We start from the raw sequence: 14,553 nt of genomic DNA, 5'->3' as shown, positions 1-14,553 counted from the left end.
TTGATTGCTGTGGCCTTGTGTAATAAGTACATTCAGCTTTAGATATGGGGAAACAGTGATGCAGCATCCCTGCAGGGCTGATACTGGCTGACAATTTGGCTTCTTTGTTATGTACCTTATTTTTTCCTCGCCTTTGTCTAACTTCAAGCACTTAAAAATCAATGTAAGACCACCATTTGAAATTGGGCTGCAGTTCATTATAGTCACTGGCTCTGAGACTCTTTTTAACCATCTACTCCTTGAACACTTCCCCCCCTATCCTCTTCCTTGTACCACAACCTCTGTCCTGGTATATACTCCATGCAAATCAGTCCATTTAATCCCCTGACATGGTGTCACTGAGGGCCTCTGGGAGCAATCTGGCCACACTTTTGCTTTGCTTGGGTGAGCATCCCATGGTGGAAAAAGAGGGAGAGGAGAGGAGAGGAGAGGAGAGGAGAGGAGAGGAGAGGAGAGGAGAGGAGGAGAAAGCTGTGAACTCAAGGGGTATAGCCTCCATCCGGTTCACTTGCCCATTCCTGTCCCATAATGATGCAACATTACTACATATCTTTAAAAAAAATAAAATAAAAAAAAAAAACTTTAAATTATCCATCTCACAGTACATTTTACTATTACTGAGGTCTTTGTTTTGTTACAATACAAATGCATTTATCCAAAATACCAAAATACCATCACAGCAAGTCAGGGGCAGATGCCCAATCACTATACCATTGCAATCCAGTTTGCTCTCTTTCCTGTGAAGTGCTCTTCAAAGCAGGCACGTACAGGGCAGTCGTTCATGGAATTGCACGAAATGTCGCCTGTGTCTACATCTCAGAGGGGTAGACAGACAGACAGATAGACAGATAGACAGATAGATAGACAGACAGACAGGCAGTCTATATCCCATTTCCCCGCTCAGGTAAAACCTGCACAGCATCCGATGTGCGCCTCGGCTTTTTGCACACAGGTCTTGTGACTTTTCTTTGTTTCAAACTGCCTAAGCTGGTGTGCTCAAACACTCCTCGGTTGTAGGTTTATATCGGAGCTATTGGTTTTTTTTTTTCTCTCTCTTTTTTTTTGCAAGATCTGTGTAAGTGTACCCGCTGACAGACACACATCAGCCAGCTTTTGGCCGAGAGCCCAGGCGGGCAGCAGGCGTCTGCATTCCGCTGAAACCGGTCGTAGGAAAACTAACAAACAACAACAAAAAAAGACCCCCGAAAAACCCTTCTTGCACAAAGGGGATCATCACAGAAGAAAGTTCACAGGGAATCCACGCTTTTAAAAAAAAATCCCTTAGTGGAGATAAATGTCCGCTGTGATGGGGCTACGTTAAATATAAAACGCCGGAATGCTGAGATTTTATTATGGGCTTTATTCTAGGCGCCGAAGATGAAAGCAAGTCTCGGACACGCGTATTTACCTCAGCCTATGCATATCCGAGAGGTCCGGCAGTAAAGGTAACGCCGCAGCCTAAAACCCGGACAGCGAGCTTTATTCTGCCTACCTGTTTACCCCCTCTGTGTCCCAAAAAAAAAATTTGCACAGAGGTACTCTAAGGCCATCTAAGCTCCCTTTCCTCCCGGCCAGCCTGCCACTCCAGCCTGGCTTTGACCGTGATCTTGGCTGGCTACACTGGCAAGGGACATACCGGGTCACCCAAATCTACCTCCAGCATTCCTCCATATCCCTGCACACACACGCGCTGCTGCTGCTGTTGGCTCAGGGAAATGATTATATGAATTGCATCGGAGTGCAAAATAATCCCCACCATGCCCAAAAACACGGAAACCTCCGTAAGCTTCAAATACAACTTTTCTTCAGGGCTGAGTCTCATCCCCTGGCATTATCTCAGTCTCTGCTGTATGCATTGCATGTATAGACGTGTTGGTAAATCACGCTGGGAATTATCTGGCAATTTAAGGGTCCCTAAATTGCACTGACAGCATGCACAAAATACACAAACGTGCAAACACCCAGGAGATGTGTTGTACTTACGATTTGAGGGGGTTCTGTACCGCTGTGGCCATTTTGATATAGTATGATAGAATGCAACACTGCAGAGCCCGGTATTGTACATGTAATGTAGCAGCTATTTCAATTTCATTCATTCTCTGGGGCTGCGGCTGGAGCGAGCAGCCAATGGGCGGCGGGAGCGCTCCGTGACAGCTTTGGGGAAGTGTAGTTTTTTACGCATGTCAACATGAAACATGCCGGGGAGCAGCGCACTACAAGTACCAGCGGGAATAGCGGGTTGAGTGGACCACAGTCCCGCCTCGGACGTGTAAGGGTAACGACCCCCCCCCCCTCCCGACCCCCCCGCAAAAAAAAAATCTGAATTTATAGAAAAAAAAAAAAAAAAAAAACGTCTACAGTTATGGGTTGCAGGGCTGTCAGTCTGAGGATACCAGTTTCATTGTTGCCTTGTCTGGATGATGATGGTGATGGGTGAGGTTTGAATTTTGGCTACACTGGCTCACACTGGCCTGCTGACGAGTTTATCTTAAAAACCATGTCAAGAAATGATTAATTTTGTTTGGAATAGGGTGGATTTATATGTGGATTTACAGAATAGGAATATGGACATAGGTGCAAATTTATGCCAGGTGTCTCACCTGTATGCTCATACTAGGGCAATTATAATATACAAACTTACTAATTAACCATATAAAGGTATTTTATTGTATTCTGCCAAGGGAAAGTTGACTATGCTGAATTATTATAGCCTACATAAGGAGTTCCCATAGTAATTTAAAGGTCAAATTAAGAGACATTGTTTCTGCATAATCTTACGTTAGTGGTGGCATCTTAATAGACCCGTGGTTAATCTTATATTAGGCCTATCTACATAGCCCTGCACTGAGCAGCTTTAATTATTCATTAATCAGGGGTGATGGTTGGGAGTAGCCCTATAATTGATTCTTTCAGACATTTGTCTCTCATGGTTGAGCCCAGAGAAAGGCTGGGACCCTCTCCAAACCCCTCACCACTCCACCCTCTATTGCATCCTTGCCCCACTTGCTTTTTTTCTTGCCCCTGTCTTTTTGCTGAAATCTAACCCAGACAGCCCTTTTTTAGAGGTTATACAGACTAACGTGATTTAGGCTACTACAAAGGTTTATTTCAAGTATTGTTTCTGTGGTTCTTGGAACTTTGCCCAATATTAATTAGCCAGCATAGGCCTACATGAAGGAAGGAAGGAAGGAAGGAAGGAAGGAAGGAAGGAAGGATATATGGATGGAGGTATAGTCGGATGAAGCTCAGCCAGAACTGTTGGATGCTGGAATTTCTTCTTCTTCTTCTCCATGTCATGTTAGCAGCAGTGGCGCCACGCTGAAGCCATTCAGTGACATGTGATATTTATAGATCTGTGCTAACAAATATTTAATGAACATTAGCAAGCAGCTCTAACATGGCAGCACTGCTCCAATAAAACACTCTCTGCCAGTTAAATGGAAACTTTAATTTCTTATTGCTGAAATTGTGAATAAGTTGCTGTTTAAAAAAATATAGCTCTACACCATTTTTTTTTTTTTAGCTTAGTGTAGTAGAACAAATACATGGACTTGAACTGTTTCCATATTTAATGTCAACTTTAACTTATATTACAGACTACACGATGGTGTACAACTCGGACTGTGATCTCATCTAATTTGACCATTTCTTATCTCTCGATATCAGAAGTTTGCTGAATCAACGACGGGGTTGCGTGTCATACTGCATTCTGACCACACGGTGGTGCTGGTGTGACGGACCAAACCACAGACTCCTGCGTATGACGTCACCGCCTGCGTACTTATTGGCTCCTCCTCCGACGCTGGGGGGGGGGAGGAGGGGGAGCAGCACACGCGCTGATGTTGTGATCGACGGCAGTTATGTTGAACTTTCGTTTTGCCTTTTGCCGTAAACAGAGATGTTTTAAATAGTTGGAGGGGGGGGAAAGCGATGTCCGGCACGCTGATGAAAGAAATGGAGAGTGTATCGTTCAGCCCGCTGCAGCCCGACGAGTGTTGCGACGGCGGCCGGAGCTTCCTGCTGGTGGACGAGCAAGAAAAACTGAAGGTAAAGTTAGCCCGAGCTAACGGCTGCTAACACTTAGCTGCTAGGCTAAGACAACACGCCTATACTCTAAAAATAAAAACAAATAAAAAAAACGCCACGAACTACATTTTGTCACTATTTGGATGTACGCTGTTAACATGGCTCAACAAGCGTTGAGCTAAAGTTGAGGTGATTCGCGTCCTTCTCGCCGCTGTTTGCTAACATCGTTCAAAAGGCTCAGAAACCCTGAAGAGATGAAACGCGTCAACTCCGACTGAAGGAGGCGGAATAACAAACCGGTTTCTCATCGGGAAAGTCCCTGGTGGGTCCGACCGCACAGCTGACCCGCAGGGGAGGAGGAGGAGGAGGGGGGAGGGGAGGGGAGCTACTTTAAACGGTGCTGTTGCTCCAGCTGTACAAAGGTTGGGCAATCATCTTTATTATGTACTGATCCATTAAACGTGAAGTTTAGTCCTCAGTGTGTGTCCACAAACAAACTCCTGCAAGATCTCCCTGAAACATGGTTTGGTGACACTTTACAAACACGAAATCAATCACGTTCAAATAACAACGTGAAGGAAACGTGAGAACTAAAAAACACTAAAAGACTCGGTTATGCACTTTTACAGTTGCAGTGATGACAGTAACAGATAGACTTTTTAATTATAAATGTTAAACTGTCAATAAAATGTAATGGCTGAAGGAAATGTTAACACAACATGCAATAGTGGCAAATGTAGGGAGAGCACAGCGAGGGGGTCGTTCAAGGACGTTTGTTACGCCTGCCGTAATTGTAAGACGTATGAAAAAGTAAAGTTTTCAGCTTCGACTTGAAGATCCAGAGCGTGTCAGCCCCGAAAAACCTGAGCTGGGAGCTGGGTCCACAGTTGCGGGGCCTGATAACCAAAAGGGATTATAGAGTAACTGCTCTCTGCTCGGTGTGTTCCCCTCCGCTTCCTCCAGGTCCACGATGAGGCCGAGTTCGTGGACCGGCTCGGCTGCGCGGACGTGGCGGGCGTCAAGGTCCTCTCCATCTTCGGCAACACCGGCGACGGCAAGTCCCACACGCTCAACCACATCCTGTTTGGTGGCGAGACTGTGTTCTACACCTCCAAGTCCCCCAGCTCCTGTACCGTTGGAGTATGGGCCGCTTACAACCCCGGTCTCAACCTGGTCGCCCTGGATACGGAGGGCCTCTTGGGAGCCGCAGCCCATCAGAACCAGAGAATGCGGCTGCTGCTGAAGGTGATGTTAGTGGTTGCTGGTTGGCTTTGTTGAAATAAACGCAGAACTGGGTTTGTTAATGCAAAGATGCTACTTCAGTCTTATTTCCATTTTCTCCATCCTCTTTTCTAGGTATTGGCGGTGTCTGATATCGTAGTTTATCGTACACGTGCAGAGCGCCTCCACAACGACATGTTCCAGTTCCTGAGTAGTGCTTCGGGAGCCTACCTGAAGCACTTCACCCCGGAGCTGAGGGCCTTGTCCAGCCGGTGCGGTCTGGATGTGCCGCTCTCTTGCCTTGGGCCTGCTGTCATTGTCTTCCAGGAAACAACACACACCCAATTGCTGGGCCATGGTAAGGGAAGGAAATACAGTAAACTGCATGCATATGTGTCTACAAAACCATATCTAATTTTTTGCAAGCATAATTGCCTTGTCTTTTGGTTTTCATGTCTTGTTCTGTGGTTCTTTGTCTTTCCTCTCTGTTGTAGATGCGAATGTGGCCGGCCAAGGCGACACGCTCCTACAGAAGCGTTTTCACGACCTGTGTTTGGGGACGGAGGCCTTCAGCTCGGTGCAGTATGTAGGCACTCAGACCATCACACCTCCCACGGACTACAGCAGGCTGCTGGAGGCCGTCCGGCAGCAAGTGAAGAACACTCACACACGCTCCCCCCGCCAGCCCGGGATCGTGTTTCATGCTCTGGAAGTGAGTGGTGGAGTCGACTTTTAGAGAGCTTTAACAGCTTTCATCTGGTTTTATGTCCATTTTTCTTTGCTATAACCTCTTTCTTTCTTTTTTCTGGTTTCTCCAGGGTCTGAGTGAGCGTTTCTGTGGGGAACTATCAGACGAGAAGATGACACTGTACTCCTTCTTCCCAGACGAGTACTTCACCTGCTCGGCTGTCTGCCTCAGCTGCAAGTAAGTCGATATCATCGTGTTTACTTGAGAGCTCGAAATGGGCCGGAAATTTTGACTCAAGCAAAAATAAACCCCAAAAGTAGATCCAGTCCTTTCTAAAGACTTGAGTTATAACTCTGCTATATCTGTGCATAAATGAAATTCAACTCATCACTAACCTTCTTTAATGTTTAGTCTTTTAAAAGTCTGTTGCCTGCACATCCTTCATTGACAAAAAATTTGAATAATCCCTAGATGATGTGAAGATTTATTACAGACAGCTAGGAATGTGTGGGATGTTTGTATCACACCTCCATTTAATTATTGAGCTGCAAACCGTACACATCTCTTTGTTTCACTTTTTTTTTTATTGTTAATTACTCCTCTTACATCCTTATGTGTTTGCTTTGACTTAATATTGTTATTAACTTCCTTAATTTTGTCTTTATTGTCTTAAAATGTTCAAGTCTATCTGATTGTTTTTGTTCTGTCTGATGTTGTACAGCACTTTGATTGACTTGTATTGTGTTGCATAAATAAGATGGCTTTTTTCCCTCTCAAAGAATATCATTTATTCAGCCCTCAAGATATGGAGACAGGTCATATGGCAATTGGAGCTAAAAGAATTTCCCTCTTTACATTAACCTTTTAATCATTTGTAAGCAGTTAATTAAAGTTTTTCTGTGTGGAAACATCAACAGCCAAACAGAAATCATGTTGTCTGCGGCTGAATCAGAGTATTGGAATTTATTGTTCAACAGCAAAAATTTGTTGTTGTTGTTGTCGCTGATACAAACCCGCTCCACAGTGGCACACATGAAGGTCGATGTCTTTTCAATGTTTTTGGAAAAGTGAAAATTGACTCTTTGCATTTCTTTGCTGAGTGGCTGAAACTTTAAGACTTGTTCTGGATTTATGAACTGTACACATAGTTTAAACATATTAACAAATCCTTTCCCCCATCACCCCCTCTAACGTCTGTCGTGTTGGTCTGAACCTTCAGCATTCGCTGTAAAAATGGAATGAACCACCTGAGAGACAGGGTCCCCCACATGGCAGATGGACTGTGTCAATATGCACACCAGTACAACAACAAGGTCCTCATCTGTAAGGTAAGACAGGAGCCTCACAGCCAGTCCAGGTGAACTGCTATTGTTTCCCACAGTTCACTGTTTCAGGCCTTGTTCTGTTCTCCTCTTCCTGATTATTCCGTAATACCGTGTTACATGCTCTCTTTTATGTATTTTACGTGTTGCTCTCTGTGTCTTGCACCTTCAGCGGTGCTATGAAGGAGGCAGAGAGGTGATTGTTGTGCCCAAAACATCAGCCTCCACTGACAACCCGTGGTTTGGACTGGCAAAGTACGCCTGGTCAGGGTAGGTAAACACACACGCCGCACTCCTTTCATCGCCTTTCAGCCAATTATCTCATGCCCATTGTGTGTTGCCTTGTTCCTCTCTTCTCCTGCCTCGCTCTCTGTCAGATATGTGTTAGAGTGTGGGAGCTGTGGTGTAATCTTCCGCAGCAGACAGTACTGGATGGGAAACCAGGACCCCGAGAGCAACGTGGTGCGATCTGAGGTCAAGCACGTCTGGGAGGGGGTGAGTTCTTCAGCCTGCTTTTCTTTTTTTTTTACTTTTTGTTTTTACTCGCATGTACACCAGTAGAATTTGTATCTCCTGCAGATTTTCAGATATATATTAAGGATTTCATTTGACAATTTACAAAAAGTTCTGAGACTGATCTTGTAGTGGAACGCAGCACCATGATGTGCATGGAGCAGGAGAAAGAAGAAGTTACATCGCTTGATCAACATCAGCACCTGAGTTTCACACGTTTGTGTGCATTTGCGATTTCACCTCGGACCTGAAACATCGGCAGAGAAACATCAGATTATGGGTAAAAATTGGAGGAACAGAAGGAATTCACAGGGAGCCTAATCAGGTGAGTCAGGGTGAACCTGCAGATGTTCACATAGTGCTGGTCAAAGAACATTTGTAACTCGGGGGATGATATTGATCCAGCGACCAATGCTCCTGATGGAAGGAAAAAGTTGTCTCTTCTTGTTTGCATTGTGGCTCCGAAAAGTTTCTTGTCTAGCAGGCTCCGAAAGGTTTGTTTTGTTTTACTCTTATTTGCAAGTGACTCCTGGAATGTTCCTTTTGTTTTACTTTCCGCATCTAATTGACGACTCCCCTGTGTCCTTATCTTGTGACCTGCAACCAACTCGGTAGTACCATACGAAAGCAGATACAAAGGGAATGGGGGTGACTGTCAACTGTTTGTCACACTGTATACAGTGGTGGGAAAAAGTATTTGCCCCCTTCCTGATTTCTTATTTTTTTGCATGTCTGTCACACTTAAATGTTTCAGATCATCAAACAAATTTAAATATTAGTCAAAGATAACAAAAGTAAACACAAAATGCAGTTTTTAAATGAAGGTTTTTATTATTAAGGGAGAAAAAAACAATCCAAACCCGCATGGCCCTGTGTGAAAAAGTGTTTGCCCCCTAAACCTAATAACCGGTTGGGCCACCCTTAGCAGCAACAACTGCAATCAAGCGTTTGCGATAACTTGCAATGAGTCTTTTACAGCTGTGGAGGAATTTTGGCCCACTCATCTTTGCAGAGTTGTTGTAATTCAGCCACATTGGAGGGTTTTCCAGCACGAACCACCTTTTTAAGGTCATGCCACAACATCTCAATAGGATTCAGGTGAGGACTTTGACTAGGCCACTCCAAAGTCTTCATTTTGTTTTTCTTCAGCCATTCAGAGGTGGACTTGCTGGTGTGTTTTGGATCATCGTCCTGCTGCAGAACCCAAGTTGACTTCAGCTTGAGGTCACGAACAGATGGCCGGACATTCTGACCTTAACTGAGGCAAGTGAGGCCTGCAGTTCTTTGGATGTTGTTGTCGGGTCTTTTGTGACCTCTCGGATGAGTCGTCGCTGCGCTCTTGGGGTAATTTTGGTCGGCCGGCCACTCCTGGGAAGGTTCACCGCTGTTCCATGCTTTCTCCATTTGTGGATAATGACTCTCACTGTGGTTCGATGGAGTCCCAAAGCTTTAGAAATGGCTTTACAACCTTTTCCAGACTGATAGATCTCAATTACTTTCTTTCTCATTTGTTCCTGAGTGACGTTGAGCAATGCTGGACACCTCTCTTTGAGTGTACATGTATTTGCTCCTTCTTGCAAGAATAAATGTCCGATATGTTTGATTTTGAGTCTAGCCTCTGAGTAATTTTTCCTAACAGCTCCATGTGCATTACTGTGAAGAGGAACGGTCTCAAAATCTTTTGATCACACATCGTACATTCTGGGTTTCATTTCACAAATGATTACAAATATTTAGTAGGTGGAGAGAAAAGCCCCCCCCCCAAAAAAAAAAAAATTCAAATTTTAAAGTACTGCATTTTCCTCATCTTTCGCGTAAAGAAAACATGCAGGAATTGAGAGATTCTACTGGATCAACGTACTGTATGTATTGCCAGGTCATCTTACTAGCTATTATGTTATTCCCATCTCCTCTTTCAGTTTGACACCTTCCTGACCAACCACCAGAACGCTGCCCAGAGGGTCCTGGATGGGATGAACTACATGATTCAGTCAGTGTCAGAGTACGGCACCGGCCCCACCAAAGCTGTCACGGCCTGGTTAACTGACCAGGTGGCACCTCCGTACTGGAGACCCAACACGGAGATCACTGTGAGTACGAACAACTCAAGCTGAGGCTCCCAACTAATACAGCAGAAGAAACTATCATGACACCAGCAACTACAAGTTAACGAACTTATTTACTCAGCACCTGCAACAGTGATGTCATCGCGGCTGTCATTGCATCCTCCTTTTCTCCCCGCTGCCCCTCAGAGCTGTCATGGATGTCAGAAGGTGTTCGAGGAGGCGGAGAGAAAGCATCACTGTCGATCATGCGGCGAGGGTTTCTGCCATCCCTGCTCCAGTCACAGGATGCCGGTGCCAGAGAGAGGCTGGGGCAGCGGTCCCGTGAGAGTGTGTGAGGACTGCTACCGCCAGGGAGGCCTTCCTGACACTAACAGCCAGGGTGAGACACGCAGCCTATCAGAGAAGCTTGTGGATAAACGGGGGTTAAATTAGAGACGTGTCCTGAAGCATTGTGCACTAGGCTTCTTTCTTTCTTTCTGTCTTCTTCTTCCTTGTTTTTTTACATGTAGCATTAAGAAGGCAGGAAGTATTTAAGGTATACAAAATGCTTTATCATTGAAATTGATCCCTGTTTTTATGTTTGATGCTGATTGTGTCTGTAACAGCTGCTGGCTTGAAATATTGTTATAGTTACTTTTCTGTCTCTCTCACACACACACACACACACACACACACCTGTTTTCTTCAGTCTGTAAGGTGGAGCCTCGCGGTCTGATAGCTCGCAGGGTGACGGAGGTGGCCCAGTCCACACTGGACATGGTCACCACAGCAGTGGACTACCCTCTCTGTAAGTGAAGCAGCCTTTTCACGTTGTCAGCTCACTGCAGCTGGTTGCACATCTGTATCTCTGGGTCCAGTGTCGCTTGACCAATCCGATGTTGAAGATGATTGTAATTACATGTTGAAAAACATGCACCTCAGGTCAGGTTACCTGGCGCCGCGCTAGTGGCAGCCTGTTGCAGCACCTCCCCCCTGAGAGCCCCCCTGCTGTAGCGAAGAAATTTCCCCTCGGGGATTAATAGAGTACTATAAAATTATTATTTTTTTTTTTTTTAAATGACAGGACAAAACTGATTTGGTCTGTCGTATCACCGACACGTTAACTTCTAGAGAAACTTAAGTTGTGTCCCACCAACTATATACATGTTCACATGGTCGTGCTTCTTGTTGTGTCGGATCGAATATGACGTGAGCAATGTTGTAGTAAACCCTCAATGTGTACATGATCACATGAAGTCATTGCCTTCATATGCTGTCCATGGAGGTGGAGATGCAACTCCCACCAGCTCACCTGAAAGGAATAAATGACATAAATAAATATCTTCTGGTCTCCATGCTGTCCCTCCGTCTAATACATGGTTGACTGACTAATTGGAGATTGTTTTCATAAACGTTACTTAAGCGTGGGAACCTGTTTAGTGATTCACACCAGCCTCAGTGTACCATATCCACACCTCTGATAAATATAATTTCAATGTTTAATAACCATCTTACAATAACTGTCATTTTAAAGTTGAGGTTTGGGGTATTTGATTGATGCACAATTTACTGTTTACACAGATCTGCACTGAAAAACAGTTCTTCCTACTCGGCACAAGGATTATCTGTGGAAACGGGTGTTTCAGTGTTGCTCAGACTGTGCAAAAGATTTTTTTAATACAATTAATCGTGCACCTTGAGGCTGCCTGAGTGAAGAAGATGTAGGGGAGATGATATTTATACAGTAGATGGAAATGCATGCTAGTTCGTATACACAAATACTGAAGGAAAAGATGACTCCCAGTCTTCAATAGAACACTTTTTAAGTATTTTCACCTCTGCAGTATTTTATAGTTTAAAGTAAAGTAACAAAATACTTCCAACAAAGAGAGGCTGAAAAGAATCATGTGAACAATTTATTTTACGTGGAGTGATTTTGTTGTTTTCCGCATGTTTGTTCATGATATTTATATTTATGTTCTTATAAAAATGATATACAATCCCCGATGACAAACTAAATATCTACTGCTCCGTCGGTTCCCTTCAGGTTTCATGAAGGACGTTGCTCGACCAGACTACTGGGTGCCGGACCAGAACATCACTCAGTGCTACCAGTGCTCCAAAACGTTCACTGCAGCCATGTCGAAGCACCACTGCAGGGCCTGTGGGCAGGGTGTGTGTGGCCCCTGCTCCACACACACCAAGCCCGTGCCCTCTCGAGGCTGGGACCACCCGGTCAGAGTGTGTGACAGCTGCCACGCCCGCACAGACACCCTGTGACCAACGAGGAAAACCTTCTCAAAGTGCTGAAGGAAAACACTGTGAATCCCGGCACCGCTGCTCCGAGAGAACAAGGGGGATCGACTTCTACGGCAGAACTTGAATCAGCTTTGCTTATGTGTGAAAGACAGAAAAAAATGAGCACCATCTGGGGTCCAATGTCTAATCAGCACTGACCTAGGATCAGTGCTGCATCTCATTTGCCTTTCTTAACCAGGTGATTTTCTATCCATTACTGGGAGAAACGTATCATAAACCACCGTCACAGCAGCCCCACTTGACCAGTCAAACTGCTTTGAGGCTAACTGGACAAATGGCAACCTGGACTCGTGGTTTTAACTGACTGCTTTTAAAAATGTAGACATTCTCCTCCCTTTAACTCTCATTATAACAGCAGAACTTGAACACTGAAAATGCACTCTGACCCTCAATGTTCATTTCTTTCTGTTTGCACATCCCTGCAGCCGTCTGTCTGCTCTCAGTTTATCTGCTAAAAAAAATGTATCAAGCCATCGCAGCCACTCGCACGGTCTCTTTTTTTTACTCTTGCACTCAGAAGAACTGAGATCACGTGAGGTAAATATTAATCTCCTCAAAATCTTCCTCTGACTTCTCTCTCCTGCAGATCCTGGCAGAGAGAGTTAATGAAAAATCTTTTTGGAAAAATGTAACTCGGTATGTTCCTGCGTTTCTCGGAGCAGAGAGAGATTCAAGTCGGAGAAACACAATCTGCAGCAGCGTGTGCCTTCATGGGCATCTTAACGCCCACTTCTATCACCCATAAGGTTTGTTTTTGGGGGGGGATTCCCTCCATTATGTACAAGGACTAATGAGATTATTTGTGCCTAATTGCAGAGCAATGTAATTTACAGCTTTGCTCCTCTAACTCATATACAGTTGTATCTGCAATATGGTGAAATGAATGGGAGAATAAAATGTGTAGCTAAACACCTTTAGACATTCCGGTTTATAGAAATATCTGTATGATAATGTAGATTAAACTTTTCTGAGGTTACTATAAGTGAAGCGGTGATGCTTCAGGAGGCTGTCTAATAATCACGAATACACAGACGCTCGTCTTGGGACTGTTGAGTTGTTGATATTTGAAATAAGCAAAAATAAAATCACCTGGCAACATGAAGTTCAAATATACACACCAATGAAAACAGATTCATGGAAAAAGGACTTTCTCTGTAAACATCCTGGATGCTTTAATTCTGTCTAAAAACAACCACCTGAGTCTCAAAGATGCTTTCCAGTCAAATCTAGCAACTGACAATCTTGATGTTTTTTTTCTTTAATAACTGACGTTCATCCAAATAAAGATAACGGCACGATTTTGTGTTCAGTCACCTCTGATTTAACCATCGCTGCTCACGTAGCCAGATGACGGATCATAAAGACGATGGCTGTGTCTGACATCACTCGCTCTCACTCATTCTCCACTCTGAATAATCGACAGTGGTCATTTTTGCATTGCATTGTGGGATTGGTAGCAGACAGTAATGTACGTGCCACGGACTCTACAATTACAACATACAGCGCACTGTATAGTGTTTTCAGAAAGCCGGCGTGACAGTAGAATAAAGGGATGTATTTTGAAAATCAAGTCTTGATAATACATTTTTATGCCTTTTTATAGGATAGTTTTGAAATTTTTTTTTTTTTTTTTTTTTTTTCCATACTTTAAACCTGCATACCTTCATTTATGGTATATTACTCATATCCCATGCTGGAAAAAAAAATACTTGTAAATGATTATGTTTTGAGCAGAAGAGTGAAAAATGTCTTTTACTGTGTCCTGACAAATCTTTCATATCCTGCGTTTTTTTTATGCCTCCACGCCGGCGACAGCCAGAGACATAACATCATAACATCATAACATCAGGTTGGTCGTCCGTCCCGTTCTCTTGATTGCGATATCTCATGAACACCTTGAGGGAATTTTCTTCAAACTTGGCACCTGTTCCGTCCTGATATTATAGTAATCCACAATAATATTAAATGCAGCCAAAAAGCCAAAATGAGTGTCTCCTCCACTAAATTAGTTTTACTTCAATCAACTTTTATTCAATACAAGGCCTGTTTCCAACACGTGTTTTATTTGTCTTTTTCATTTTAAGTCAAGACATTTCTTAATTATGGGGAACATTCTCACACTAACTTTGAGTTGTAATAATGAGTTTAACTTTGTTTATTATTGTCCCTTCAACCACACAGAAGCAGAAATGTATTTCTTCAACTCTTTACCCAAAATGCAGATACATATGTTTACTTGTTGATTTAGTTATTTAGTTATTTGGGGGAGGAATTCAAAGAAAAAGTGGATCCATTGAGTCAATGCTTTTTCCAGCGTCTTTGGAGCGACATCAGGTCAACTCTCCTATTGTTTTGAAGCTTTAGTTATGTTTAAAAATTATCTGTAAAATGAAAAATGACTGGAAAGTTTACTAGTCCA

The 14,553-nt window shown here is 43.8% G+C and overlaps 2 protein-coding genes across 2 annotated transcripts in view; one reads left to right on the top strand and one right to left on the bottom strand.

Annotated features, from left to right (window-relative positions):
• dpf1 (double PHD fingers 1) overlaps positions 1-2,190 on the bottom strand; it is a 44,942-nt gene extending 42,752 nt beyond the window's left edge. Inside the window, 2 exon segments of the mRNA XM_069147522.1 lie at positions 1,984-2,174; positions 2,176-2,190. Coding sequence (XP_069003623.1) covers positions 1,984-2,174; positions 2,176-2,190 — 206 coding nt within the window.
• A 1,625-nt stretch (positions 2,191-3,815) lies between these two features.
• Positions 3,816-13,432, top strand: LOC138197056 (zinc finger FYVE domain-containing protein 1). The gene is made up of 12 exons (XM_069147521.1): positions 3,816-4,047; positions 4,990-5,271; positions 5,383-5,605; positions 5,742-5,959; positions 6,066-6,172; positions 7,155-7,263; positions 7,430-7,527; positions 7,635-7,752; positions 9,690-9,860; positions 10,023-10,215; positions 10,525-10,623; positions 11,863-13,432. Exons 1-12 carry the CDS (start codon positions 3,931-3,933, stop codon positions 12,093-12,095), a joined length of 1,968 nt encoding a protein of 655 aa, XP_069003622.1. The 5' UTR covers positions 3,816-3,930; the 3' UTR covers positions 12,096-13,432.
• The last annotated feature ends 1,121 nt before the right edge of the window (positions 13,433-14,553 follow it).

The sequence above is a fragment of the Embiotoca jacksoni genome, unplaced genomic scaffold, assembly GCF_022577435.1.
Source record: "Embiotoca jacksoni isolate LCO1_2020_lvr unplaced genomic scaffold, fEmbJac1.0.p SCAF_14, whole genome shotgun sequence".
In the NCBI taxonomy this organism is placed as follows: domain Eukaryota; kingdom Metazoa; phylum Chordata; class Actinopteri; family Embiotocidae; genus Embiotoca; species Embiotoca jacksoni.
The sequence above is the reverse complement of the archived record's forward strand: the minus strand, read 5'-3'. Positions and strand labels throughout refer to the sequence as shown.